This window comes from Colius striatus, chromosome 4, assembly GCF_028858725.1.
Source record: "Colius striatus isolate bColStr4 chromosome 4, bColStr4.1.hap1, whole genome shotgun sequence".
NCBI lineage: Eukaryota > Metazoa > Chordata > Aves > Coliiformes > Coliidae > Colius > Colius striatus.
Genome location: NC_084762.1, coordinates 89,617,158 through 89,631,325, shown reverse-complemented (window position 1 = coordinate 89,631,325; position 14,168 = coordinate 89,617,158). Strand labels below are relative to the sequence as shown.

At 43.4% G+C, this 14,168-nt stretch overlaps 1 protein-coding gene across 1 annotated transcript in view; it reads left to right on the top strand.

Annotated features, from left to right (window-relative positions):
• The window catches only part of ST3GAL1 (ST3 beta-galactoside alpha-2,3-sialyltransferase 1), a 77,533-nt gene that overhangs the window by 51,451 nt on the left and 11,914 nt on the right, over positions 1–14,168 (top strand). The window contains exons 2-3 of the mRNA XM_061996086.1: positions 2,564–3,372; positions 12,821–13,017. Of these exons, the coding sequence (XP_061852070.1) occupies positions 3,061–3,372; positions 12,821–13,017 (509 nt within the window). The 5' untranslated portion in view covers positions 2,564–3,060. The remainder of the gene's footprint in view (positions 1–2,563; positions 3,373–12,820; positions 13,018–14,168) is intronic.

Below are 14,168 nucleotides of genomic sequence, written 5' to 3'. Positions count from 1 at the left end.
TTTAAGAAAGGAAAAAAAATTATCCCTGTCCAAGTCACAGTGAACTCGCTGAAAGCATTTTTCATTCATTTCAGCCTTCCTTTTCCACAGGCCCTCAATCATATTTATAGTCCCCAGAGCCTTTCTGTCAGGTTGTATTTTTAATGTCATCATTTTTTTTTCCCTGTCCTGGGTATCCATAGGAAACGTGAACACTCTGAGGAAACTGGAAGTAGCGAGAGCTAAAATAGAGTAACCAGTGTTTATTTCCATACTGGAAAAAGACCTTGGGAGTTCTGGTTTCTCACCTTCCCATCGCGTGCTATAAAAGACAGGATGGAGTTTGGGGACACTACAGTTCACTGCATAAACACTATTTTGAGTGGTGGATTGTTTTTGGTATTTTTATGTTTTCAAGTTCTAAATATAAGTTTAACCTTAACCTTTAAGCTAAGTTTAACTTTAGCTTAGTTACAAAACCCCAAAAAGAATTGGTGAAATTGGGTGTTTATTTTGGAGGCCTGAATCATTTCTTTTATGAACAATGCTCCATTTTATAGTCTTTTCCAAGAAAAGCTGGATAATCCCCTTCCATCCTCTACTTTAAAAAAAACAAAGAATAGAAGAGCAGGAGCTGTGTTTACAAGCACTGAGTTGGCCCAGGGTTAAGAGCAGCAGGGGTTTGACCCGCCAGCATTGCAGCCCTTGAGTTATCCGCTCCATAAATGGAGAATCAATCTGCTTCTGGGATTTGGCATATTTTGGGGGGAGTTAAAGTCTGTGTTTTTGTTTAGACTAACAACTTCACCAGGCCAGTAAAGCAAATGTGTTTGGGTCCACTCTCTGGCACAGAAGCCAGCTGGCAGGGACGAGGCTGTGCACCGGGGGCCGTGCTCTCAAGCTTCCTTTCTAACTGTCCATGGCACAGCAGCAGCATCCTCACTGCCTTTTGGGCAAATTATACTGGGAATAGTTGGGAAGATTTCTAGTTAGTCCTCAAACTTCCCTCTGAAAAGTTAAAGCAAGCACAGGATTGTTCCCTGCTACTGCTTAACTGACTGGCACAGGCGAGCTCAAGCAGCTGGGGTTAATAAAGCCTTTTGTTAGCCAGCCTGACCCACTTGTCAGCCTTTGAGCTCCCGTAAATGCATTTGTAGGAGCCAGACTTAAAATAAATCTCAGGACGTTAGGCAAACAGCAGCTAATTGAACGGCACACACTTCCCAGCACATGCTGCAGATGAGAAACCTAAAGCAGAGCGAAGGCTGAAGACCACAGGCTGAGGCTCCTGCCTTCAGATTTGGCCTTATGGGGCTCAGTAAATATTTACACACTACCTACAAACACCAGGCCTGTGCTGTCTCCAAGACACTGTGTCAACCCTCTTTGAAAAGCACTTTGGCCTTGGGGAGATCCTCATAGGTCCCCAGGAGAAAAGCCAAGAGCAGTGCTGAGGATGCTGCACCCAGCCCAGAGCCCTGGCCACCAGATGCATTCCCACATGTCTGGAGAAGTACTGGATTTGGGTGATGAGCTGAGGGGAATCTCGCTTCAATGTGGGTCGCAGAATGGGTTAAAATGATGGGGTTTAGTGGCAACAATTGCAGGTTTGCTCTTTGCTTGCTTTTGGTTGTTCATATACTGCACATATCTGGGCAGTTGCTTCTCTATGTTTTTTTCTTTTTCCTTTTTTTTCTTTGGGCAATGGCACTTGTGGGGCTCTTTGCAAACATCTGAAGTTTTTAATCCACAACATGTTTTTCTTTCTTTCTACAAAACAATGGCATTGTGGAAGGAAGTGATCTATTTTTCAACTTTTAAAAAGTCATTTAAATCACTACTGCCAGGCAAGGGATACCGGGAGGGGAACAGGGAGCAGCTTGGGCTCCCTCTGTATCCCCCCAGCAACCTGAGACAAAGCAGCTCCTTGCCCCTCTGCGCGGCTCAGGGTCTCACAGGAGCTCTCTGAGATCATGGGCTGCCCTCACCTACCCTTCCTTGGCAGGAAATATAGCAGTAATCCACACAAAACAAAGGCCATTTATACTTCAGTTTCCCCTGTGTGTCCCAGGACATATGAGCTGTTCTTGCTTGGCTTTCTCTGAATCATGATGAGTCCAGCCCCCGTCCTTAAGAAATTAAGCTGGTTAGGGGGAGGAAGAGAAAAAAAACCCCAATTCCTCTTCCTCCCTCTCCTGCTCCTCCCTCCTTTACTCTTTGTTCAGCTGTTTTGAGTTATGAATACTTTGCTGCCTGTCTTGTGGCTATCAAGGTCGGCCTGAGGGAAGGAGGTGAGTCATTGCCGTTCAAATGGCTGAAAACTGTAATTCAAATAAGGCCAGTGCGCTGGGGCTGATTCAATACAAAGGGACAGGTCGATGCTCTGCCCTTTCCGAAGTTTCACCCTGAAACTTCTCAGCATGCAAATGCCACAGCAGAAATCCCAGCTGGTGTTGCTGTGTCGAGGGCTCTGAGCTGATCAGAGATGGGCAGAGAAATGCAGAGAAATTAGATTGGGAGGAATGCAAAACACTTTCTGACAATAATTTTTCTCTTTTTTGTGTGTGTATGTGTGTGTCTTCAGGCTACAAACTGCACTTCATGGCTTAAATGGACATCTCTCTGCTTGATGATCTGATCCTTCTTGAACTAACTTCAAAGAGAAAAGAAATAATTACCCCTTTGGTTCTACAATTTGTTTTCTTTAATTAATGGCTTTGTGCCCTACAGAAAACCTACATTTTAATGCTCATATTGCTCCCCTCTAAATCTTCTGGTGCGTGGAAGGATCAGGGTCTGTCTTCATTGAACCCTCATCTGGACAGATTGGGAGCAGGTCACGAGGAGGTGGAAAAGACATGGAAACATTGTGAGAAAGTGAAAGGAAATACCCAGCTATGCTGTTTTTGAGTTCCATTTGAAGAGACCAAAGCTGCTTCTCTTATGGGTGGAGCTAACGAAGGTGGTATGTTCAGCCTAAGCCCCAGGTGGTAACTGGCAGGTGCCTGCAGCACCCTTTGCCTTACATTGGACTCTATATTGTAAGTGGTCAGTGGTGACGGCAGAACCAGAGCAGGAAAGATGGTCGTCGTAAGGAGGAGGAACGTGAAAGTGTTTACCTTCGCCTTTTTGCTCATCACAGTAACGTCATTTCTGCTGAACTACACGCAGCAGGTGACCACCACCACCTGGGATCTGAGACATCTTATTGTGCAGTTTTCAGAGCAAGTCCAGAAACTCTTCAAGTACCCCAGGAGACCGTGCAGCTGTCACACATGCATTTCCGAGCTGGGACATTCCCTCTGGTTTGATCAGAGATTTAACTCAACTATGCAACCTTTCCTGACCTCACAGAATGCCTTCATCCCAGAGGACAGCTACAGGTGGTGGCTGGTAAGTGGGAGCTGTGGATCTGGCCTGGTATTGGTGCGAGGGTTGTGGTGTCAGGCTGTGACAGCGAGAGATGGTTCCTGCCAAAAGCATTTGCCACCTCAGCTGACAAGGCAGGCAGAGGTGGAGGAAAGTGGGTATCTGTGTGCTGTTTAGCTCGCAGTCACTCAGAGCACATATTCCCCTGCTCCAAGCTACAAGAGTCCCTGGCAGAGTTAGGTGTTAAATCCAGAATTTGCAAATGTCAGTATTGCCTTTTTCCCCCTTCTTTTCCAAAGTCTAGACTCCCTAAGCCAGTGTGTTTCGCTTCAGATGGTAACAAAGGCATTTGCTGTCCGTGGAGGCAGCAAACTCGTCATGAAATATGTAATTCCCCTGGGGCTCTCCCTACCACAAGACATGTAATTAATTAGGAGGATTTAACAGAAAATGATTAGTTCTGTTTTTATGAGAACAGTATCCGTTGTGGCTGATGATATAAAACACATCTGTAAAGCACACGGGCAGCTGCAGCTCACTGGGAAGGAGCAGCCCTGTGGATCCTTGAGCAGAGTGGTCCAATGGCCTGGTCTAAGCACCATGAAAGCTTGTGGATGCCTTGTTCAAAAAGCATAGAAGGGAAGAAGGCATGTCCTGACATTTTTCCTAATTAAAACTTCTTTCCTGTTACTTGAAACAGGACCTTGATTAAATGAGTTTCTCGTGGGCTGTGCTGCTGAGATGTCAAAGCACAGGTTCTGGCTGCAGTGCCCCAGTCAAACTGCAGTTTCGTTATGAGTTGCTTTACCCCACTTCAGAAAAAAAAAATGTCTTCCTGTGCCCTTCTTTGAACACAAAACAGCCTGCAACTGTGAGCACAACCCTTGATGTTGAATTTGGAGCCTTCAGCCCTGGGGAGGCCCCTCCAGCAGTCCTTCCACTTTTACAGTGGAGGCATTCAGGTTTTGGATGAGGTGTCAAGTGCTGTGGGAATGAAGATTTACCTGATTTATCTCTTATCACTCTGAGGACTGTTTCATTTACTGGTGAAAAAGAGATGCTATGGAACTCCAAATCTTTAACTGTTGCATAGATATCATCCTCATTTTATGATGAAAGCCTCCTTTTTGCTGTGAGTTTCATATACTCCAGGTGTTGCATCCTTTCACCTGCCCCTTGACTATGACTCAGATTCTCCATCACTTGTGGGTTTTTCTTGCAAACACCAGACGCTTTTCCTAGCTGGGCTTTGCTGGAGCCATGAGAAGGGAAGATGAAGGTAGTAGATCCCCTTGCCCCAATGTGAGGTTTGACCAGGGAGCTGAGTGAGCTGACAGCTGGCAGTTTTTGGTAGAGGGGGAAAGCCCCAAACTGAGCTCAGTAAATGAGAAGATGAGGTCGTTCATGGACACCATAAGCATTGAAACTGATTGTGAAATTACCTCTCAATACAGAAACTGGGAACACTCAGCACCTTGAGGAGATGCTAAGGAGAGGGTGGAATCATCAGTACAGGATCTGTGGGGCTGAGAAGGAGTCCTGCAAGCCAGGACGAGTGGGCAGGGTGCCTCTGTTAAGGGACTCTGCCCTGGGGACTTGGACATCTCCCCCACACAAAGCCACACTGCATTCTGCACTCAGATCTCACAATGTATTTAAACATGAAGTTTAAATACATTCTGTCTTTGAAAGAAAAAAACAAATAAAAAGGAAGAAAAAGCTTAGGACTTTCCATACAGAACTCTGAATTTCTGGTTCTCCTTCTTGTAGTGAAACTGAAAAACAAAGAAAAGACACGAATGTCTCACTTCAGCGAAACTTGAAACAGATATTTTCTTTTTCAGTGACTTTCAGGACAGCCCAAAGTCTTTATTTTCTGCTCTCTCCGCCCCTCCACCCAAATAAAAGCTGTCCATTAAGTTTCAAGCTGTCTAACCCTATTTTTAGTGTTTTAATTCTTTTTTGGGGGGAATTCAGGTCAAGTTCAAAGGAATACACCACTTCAGAACACAAAATCAAAGCATTTTTTTCTTAGATGGTAAAAATAAATCTAAGATTTCTATACTTTTTTTTATTTTCAGACAGAAGTTACCTTCAACCATAACATGTGAAATATTTTGTTGTCTCCCAACAACAAATTGCATATTGGAAATCAGTTACTTACTGAAAATACTTTCCCTAATCTATGGTAGATGGAGAAGGTGCCCTAACTCCTCTGAAAGATGCTTCTGGCTAAACCCAAGCATGATATGGCCTCAGCTCCTCATTGCAGCCTATTTCCTATATACATGTTGCTTTGGGTTAGACTATCTGAGACAGTGTCATTTTTACAGTAAGTAATTCCCAGGTGCATTCTGACTGCACTTCCTTTTTGCTCTTCATTTTTAGTCTCATCTTCAAAGTGACACTGAGATTTCAGCCAGGCTTAAAGAAAACATTGCTCATGGCCAGGTTTTAATCTCTTTGCTTTGTCTACTCAACAATTTGTGACTTTTTACTATATTTGTACTTAAAAGATGAGGCACAAGGAGAGCTGAGATTACTTAAACTTTTTTTCAAGGGAGAAGTGTCTATGTCTGATCTAGGTGAACCTGCTTCTGCAGGGGAGTTGAACTAGATGATCTCTAAAGGTCCCTTCCAACTCACCATTCTATGATTCTATGGTTTACTCTCAGGAACTGACTTCAGATAAGGATTATTCATCTAAATAGTTCTGTAGCATTAATGTCCCTCCATTTCCACAAAAACAAGGACTGATTTCAGAGCCTAATGACTAGTATTTTAGTTGAAGCAATACTTGGGGCCAGAGGATGGAGTGGTTGCTCACAGCCCTTCACATGCCTACCAGACTGCTTTATGATTTATGTGGAGAATACATGGTTTAAGCTCTTCCATCTTGGTAGGATGTGGCCTTTTGGAAGGAAATAGTCCTGGCAGCTGTGGATAAAATTGTTGATGCCAGAGTCAGCAATGCCACTCCTGCAGGTGAGGAGCAGGAAAGAGAAGGTCAGTGTCACTGTCCCTGCAGTGGCTCATTTGCTGCAGAGGTGTCATGGCTTAACTCCAGAGAGCAACTGAGCCCCAAGCAGCCACTCGCTCACTAACCACCTGGTGGAATGAGGCAGAGAATCAGAAGGGTAAAAGTGAGAAAACTCATGAGTTGAGGTAAAGACAGTTTAATAGGTAAAGCAAGAGCTGTGCACACACAAGCAAAGCAAAACAGGAATTAATTCCTCACTTCCCATGGTTCAGCCATCTCCAGTTACCTGGGAAGGCACCATCACTCTTAATGTCTCCTCCTTCTTCCCCCAGTTTATATGCTGACATGTCATTCTATGGTCTGGGATATCCCTGGTGTTAGCTGGGATCAGCTTTCCTGGCTGTGTCCCCTCCCAACTCCTTGTGCACCCCCAACCCACTCACTGGTGGGATGGGGTGGGGTGAGGAGGCCTTGACTCTATAACAGCACCACTCAGCAGCAGTGAAAACATCTCTGTGTTAACAACATCATTTTGGTCAGAAATACAAAACACAGCACCAGAGCAGCTACTATAAAAAAAAATTAACTCTACCTTAGTCAAAACCAGCACAATGGGACAGAGTCATTTTTGGAGAAGGCATCTGAAAAAGTACCTGGCTGTTTCTGTATTCATGGAACAAAGGGACTATTGTCAGGGCTGTTACTTGCTTTTCATTTGCTTAAATCTACCCAGATGATAAACTTGCCCTTTGTTAATGTCTGGTTTAACCCCAGACAGCAGTTAAGTACCAGACAGACATTCCCTCTCTTCCCCCAGCTGTGGTGGGGTGGGAAGGAAAACTGAAGCCAAGTAAAACTGGGTTGAGATGAACAGTTTAATATGTGAAATAATAATAATAAATAATACTTCTAATAATAGTAATGAAAAGGAAGATAATAAGAGAGTGAAATAAACCCCAAGAAAGACAAGTGACATTATCATTCACTGACCAATGCAATCCACTCCTCCCAGCCAGCTCCTCCAGTTTATATACTGGACATGAAGTCCTATGGTATGGAATATTCCTTTGGCCAGTTTGGCTCAGCTGTCCTGGCTGTGTCCCCTCCCAGCTCCTTGTGCCCCTTCAGCCTTCTTGCTGGTGTGAGACTCTAAAAAATCCTTGACTTCATATAAACACTGCTTAACAACAACTAAAAACATCAGTGTGTTATCAGCTTTACTCTCATACTAATTCCTTCCTCTCTCTCCACTCTCTCCTCTCCCTCTTTGCCCATCCATCTGCCATCCCTCACGCTCAGGGACTGTGAGAGTCTCAGTGCTTTGAAACTGGGCACTTTATGTTATGTGATGCATTTCTCTGTGTTTATATTTTCTCTCCTACCTCGCTGGGCTGGTTCACCTGCAAGTTTTTCATTGTTTTTCCATGACACAAATGCTGTGGACATTTCCACTAGATTAAGTAACCCATGTACAAGGAAACAGGGCAAGAATTATATGCGGTAACACAACATCACATTTATTTATAGTTTTCTTGTTTTATTCTCAGGGGCTTTTGGTATTGTTTTTAGTGGCCATAAAGTATTAAAAATACAAGATCAGAACCTGTTGTTCTACATCCAAAATAACCCTGTCCAGGCTGATGGATTAAAGCTGTGATAAGTCAAATCAGGCTCAGAGTTCCCTCACAATCTTATCTGTAGCACATTGTTCATAAACTACCACGTTATAACATTTTTTATCTCAAGTCTTATGATATTGGAGGGGTTTGCTTTTTGTTATATTTTGAGAGAAAGCTCAGCTCTCCAAGCACGTGATTAGGGTATCTAAAAGAAAATGTTAGCTTTTAGTCACTATGCTTGGAGGAGAAAAAGTAATGTAAGGCTTAAAGATTTGCTAAGCAGCAAAGGGCATCCCCAACACACAAACTGGGGAAGTCTTGGCAGCTGCAGTTATTTTTAAGATAACAGCAGAGCTATTTGGCACCTGAGTCATGCATTTTGAATGCTCTTTGTAGAAAATTTACCCAAATACTTTGATCACCAGGAGTCTTCTTTAAAACTGGGACGCTGTCTGTGATACTTTGGAAGCAATACGAAGAGCTCAGCACACTGAAGGTGGCATGTAGCTACTGGGGGGCTGTAGAAGGAGGTACCTGATGTGAAGGAGGTACTGCTTGGATGGAAGCAGCCCCCACATACATCCAACTGGGCTGATGCCCCAGAGTCTCCTTTGGCAAGGAAAGATGGATTTGCTGACCGCCTGTGCTCATAGGTCCCTCTATACTGTGCACTGGCGAGCTGCAAACACCCTGCAGCCAGAGCTGAGGGCACTCAGAGCTGGCAGAGGCAGGGTCTTTGCTCGTTGGGGTAGCATGGAGGTGGCCTGTGCCTGCTGTGAAAGTCAGAAATCACACAGTTTGACATATGCATATTATTGGATGCTATTTACATAACATATGCACATTACATTCGTATTTGAACATGCTTTTTTTTTGACAGACTCAAGTCATTAAACAGAGCCTGAACTCTTGAAAGCCCCTATATTCCTTCCTTTAATCTCTTTGATGCATAGTCATTGCAGGACATTAAAATAACAATAATAATGCCATATTTTCCAGACCAAGGAGGCATTTTCAAAATTGATGGTTTCATTCTAACCTCTCCTTCCACCTGCAAAATAGAGATTACCTGGATTTGCCCCACCAGGCTGTTGCTAGGATTAATCTTTGTACAATGTCTTATAGCTGGGAAGTGCTGTGTGAGAATTAATGCCTCCAAACTGCTGCAGAGAGGCAATTAGTATCTGTGCAAAAGAGATTCTCATGGGGCTTTAGTCCCTTTTTATCATTTAAAAGCAGTTTAAAAAAAGAGAGAAAAGCCACAAAGCTCAGTATTGCCACAGCAGCTTCCTCAGCTGCCTGGCTGCGTGCTTGTAGGGCTGCCCCAGCAGTGATGCCTGCTGCCAGACTCACAGCTATATCTGTCTGTCCACCACAAGGTGGACAGATCCACCACAGCTATATCTGTCTATCCACCACAGGTATCTTGATCCAGGCTCCATCTGCATCTACATCACACCAATAAATGTTTTTTACTTGTTAATAAGTTGGAATTTTGAAGTTGTATTTAATACACTGCATTATTGCACTCCAAGCTATTAGTTCTGAGCAGCCTTGCCTGAATTCACACTCTCCCTTGGCATCCTCTAGGCAAGTCTGGGTATTGTTTCTTGGCAGTCACTGGCATTGTCATGGCCCCAGAGAGCCCCAGGGAAGCTTTCAAAGAAGTTTATAAAAGCAGTAAAGTCCCTTGTCATGGAGGTATGCACACAGTGGTGAGAGAAGGAGCAACAGGCACTTCCTTGGAAAGAGCTTCATGGTTAAAAAAAGGAAGTGTATAAACGTTGAGGTTCTTTTTCTTTTTTTTCCTCTTTGCTCTTTTTAAATAAGAAGATGCAACACCAGCTAGAAAACTTCTGCATGTGAAGTAGGGAGTTTCTAAAGCTGGAAGAACAGGGTACTTTTCCTGCTGTGAAGATGATTAGGAAACTTCTCAATCTGGACTCTCAATGTCAGTTGTTTTTAACAACCAAAGGTGAAGAGTTGACTCTCAAGTGCCAGACAAGTATTTTATGGAAGGGAGATGTAGTTTTAAGTGATCTAGTGTTATGTTATATGTGGACACAAGGTGAGTTAAGATGCTTTTTGTACTTGGGCAACAGGTTAAGCTGCATCGTTAGACACAGCAGTTGTTTGCACAGAGTTCTGAGACAAGCAGCCACTTCTCTGAGGACACAAGAGCCGGGTATTTCAATGTATTAAAGCCCACTTGTAGCAGCCATGTCCATACATATAGCCATGACACACATGTACAGCACCTGGAGAGAAGATGCTGTTGCAGCAGAGTCACGTTGCACTGACATTGCTCTGCCTTGCACAGCACAAACAGACTTTCACCCAGTGCTTTTGTTGATCTATGGGAAAGGCCAGACTGGTGGGAGTTTGTTAAACAAAAAAGACAACATTACTTCAAAAAAAAAGGACAAAAATTTGGTGTGGGAAAGTGAACTATAATTGGCTTGTAGTTGAAATGCTATTAAAATGGTCTTTTTAAAGAAGTCAAGTAAACATTGTGCAATAAGGAACTGTCTGCACATTAAGTCTGAACTTTTAAAAGCTGTATGTGCCTTGGAGTTAACCAACTTCATCGCCTGCTCTGCTCTGTCTTGATAAAATATCAAAGTCTAACCAGTACTGATTGAAGATTAGGCTGGAAAGTGTGGTCTAATCAGATAATCACTGAGGAAATTAAAACAGAGCACTTTTAATGAGTTAGGAATGGATGTCTTATTGTATGTATGTTCAGCACACAGTGCAATAAGGTCATCATCCCGTTTGAGATCACTGAGGGAATCTCTAACCTAAGTAATAATCTCTGCTGTGGAAGTTCTGTACAACCAAGGGACTATAGTGTGGTGGTGTTCAGCTTTCAGGCTGCTGGTGGTGCCCATGTTTTATGCAAGTTACTCTATAGACTGACAGCAACATAACAGAAAGAAAAGGCAGATCCATACTCTGTGTAAATGGAGATACCTATCCATGATAATGTTTCTTATTATATTAATGCATCAAACAGAAGCCAATATTCCAGTTCCTTTAAGTATGCTATCATTCTGTATTTTAACTTAGAAAGAAGGCTCAGGTACTTAGGATATTCTGAAAATTACCTTCTTCATCTGAATTTTCTCAAGCAAAACTAGTTCAAGATTAGGTTTTTGTTTTGGTTTGATTTTTTTCTCCAGAATAACTGTGTCCTTACAAATGTTTTGGTGCATTTTGATGATTTTCCCTTTCATTTCTTAAAGACAGTTGAAGTCAGTTCACCTGAGAGAGAGTATGTAGGGATGTATGTGCACACATGTTCAAATAACTCAAAATAAGTTCCTTCTTAGAAAAAAGGTTGGATTTTTCTACATTAGACACCTGATACTAGGCTATGGCCTCTATGAAGGCTCCATTTATTTTGAAGGCTTCAGGCTTACCAACATTGTGGTTTTCATATCTTCAGAGTAGTTTTAAACCCAGGTTAGATTGGATTCATAAAGAATACACTGGAGTTTTCACATGTGAACGTGTATTTGTAGCGTCACACACAAATTTAGAAGAAGATAACCTTCAATTAAATCATCAACCCATCTACTGAATAGTGATGTACATGGTAACACTGACAGTGCTTTTCTGGACATCCTAATTATTTTGCATCCTAATCACCTTGTGCAGTCCATATATGAGTATATATGCTAGCAAGGAAGCAGGAACATTATGCAACATTTTTGTCTTCTTTGTTTCAAGTTCTTGGCCTCAATGTCATCTTGTAGTTCTGAGCTCCACAGACCTTTTGTTCAGTTCAGTGCAAATAAGGTTGCTTTACACAGTTCGGCAAAGAGACAGCATGAAATTCAAACAAAAATTACAGTGACACATCTGTTTGTGTTAGAGAGAGATAGCAGGAAAATTAACAGTTCCTGGTGCAGTCGAGGGAAACGTATCAGAAACTAAAGCCAAATTACCCCAGGCCATCACAGGGAATCATGGGAAAAGGTGTTTCTGCTCTCTCTCCCTGTCTTTCCTTGCCTTGGGCTGGCAGAGCAAGGGCAGATTTTGTATTAGGACCTGTACTCTCTTTATGAACTTGCAAGCAGGTGGAACCATGAGGGTGGGCAATGCTGTTTGTGAGCCTTCCACCTCTCCTGATCTCTTTAGTAGCCCTCAGAGAGCAAAGCCCCAGAAAAGGAGTGTCTGATCATCACCTGCCTTGCACCTTGCCTGTACCTTGCAAATCCAGCCATTGTTTCCACCATGCACCACAGAGCTGCTATAGAAGCATTTCCCTCCATGGCAACAGACACAATGACCAAGGTCCGGGTGGTTTTCTTCATCCTGGAGAATTCTTTGCATGATTATACATCTCCAGTCCTCAGGGTGAGCTACCATAGTTTCCTATTGCACTAGCAGCTGGTTCCTCCACAGTCCAGAGCAGCAGCAATAAGGTCTCCCACTCTCACTTCTGGCAGATGCCAAAATTTGTGGAAGGCATGTCAACCATTTCTGTGCTTCATCACATTTCTGGAGACTCTTCGCTCCTTCCTAAGAGGGTTAAAAGAAACCTTATGCATGTCCTAAGAGAAGATATCTGGCCCACAGTGAGATTTGGCCTATAGACACCAGAGAAACATTCATTCTGCTAAGGTCAGCCTTGGGGAGAACACATGATCTGTGCCACCATGGCTAGACAGAGACTGAGGAGATGTGGGAATCTAGAAGTTCATGGGAAGGGATTTGCCACATTTGGTTTTTCACATTTCTACTCCCAACCCAAAGCCTTCTCTTGCATACAACAGGAGAAGGCCTTTGAGAAGTCATTTCAAGCTATGCCTTACTCACAAAGAAGCTAGCTGTATCAGTAACCTGGAGTGGTTTTTCTCCCTAACAGAAACTGCAAGGAGAGAAAGCTCCGAAGGATATTAACAGCACTCTCAAGGAGCTGTTTGAGCTCATTCCTGGGGACAGGGATCCGCTGCAGGAGCGAGGCACTTACACGTGCAGGCGATGTGCCGTTGTGGGCAACTCAGGCAACCTGCTGCAGTCTCAATATGGCCAAGATATTGACTCTCATGACTTTGTGCTCAGGTGAGTAGGCACCACCTCAGCTTTGGGGATGCCTTTGTTGTTTTGAATTCACTGGTATTTTGGGGGACAAGCGAGCAAACAAGATTTCAGAGGCTATGTAGTGAAATCTAGTACTTAGGTCAAATCTAAGTTCCAAGGATGTAAACTGTGTGTGTTGGAGATGACTTCATGTTTTACTTTAAAAAAAAAGCCCAAAGGATAGGTGTTGATACTGTAGCTTGCTTTGCACCATCCATAATTGTCTGTGTTGAAGAATACAGCTGAAAAAAAACACAAGAGTTTTGGGTAAAAGTGATTTCTGCAGCTGCTACTCACAAGTGATCTTTTACACACTTAATTCACTTGTCAAATTTTACTTTCCTGCCCTGGTTCATTCTTAAGCAACAGTGGGATGGGAAAGCCAAAGTCACTTTGCAGTGAACAGGAGACAATTGGTAGGCTGCAGCTGCTTCACAAAAGATTGCATTGCCTCTTCCTTCTGAGGCAATGAAAGGTGGCTATTTTGTCTGGGTAAGCAAGCCACTCACCTAGAGAGGAACCAGGACATCTGGACTGGCTAACTTCACCTCCAGCATGTTGTCCAGCTTTCCAAATAGTTGCCAGTACAGCACAATTTGAGGAGCAGTTCAGGGCAGGTCAGAGGCCTACGAGGGAGGGGTTGCTATTGAAAATACCATATGTATATAACCTTTAGCAGGAAGCTGTGCATGAAGTCAAGATGGGTTAGCAGAAGATCAGCACTATTTGAATTGTTAAGCCACCTTAGGCCACTTGGCTTCTGATCACGTTCATGATAAGTCAGTTCAGGAGTTGCTTCCTTCAGCTGTGTGCCTTGCCCTCTACCAAAAGAACTTCCCTAAAGACAAAGAGATCCAACCTGGTCTTCAGATCTGTGAAGAGGAGAGCCCTTGACATTAGTCCTCCAGATGAAAAGTGTGAGGCAGTTGAGGTGTATTTGTGCTTAGCTTCCCCGTGATCAGTGACCAGGGTAGCATGTCGTCTGGCAATGTATAATGCTCCTTATCACCTGATCAGCTACATCCTTCCTTATTCTCCCTGCCCTTCTGTCAGGAGCTGAGCTAATGTCTCTGCAGAAGATTATACTGGACTGCAGAGAACTATACTGGACTGCAGAGAGAGCTTATTCAAAC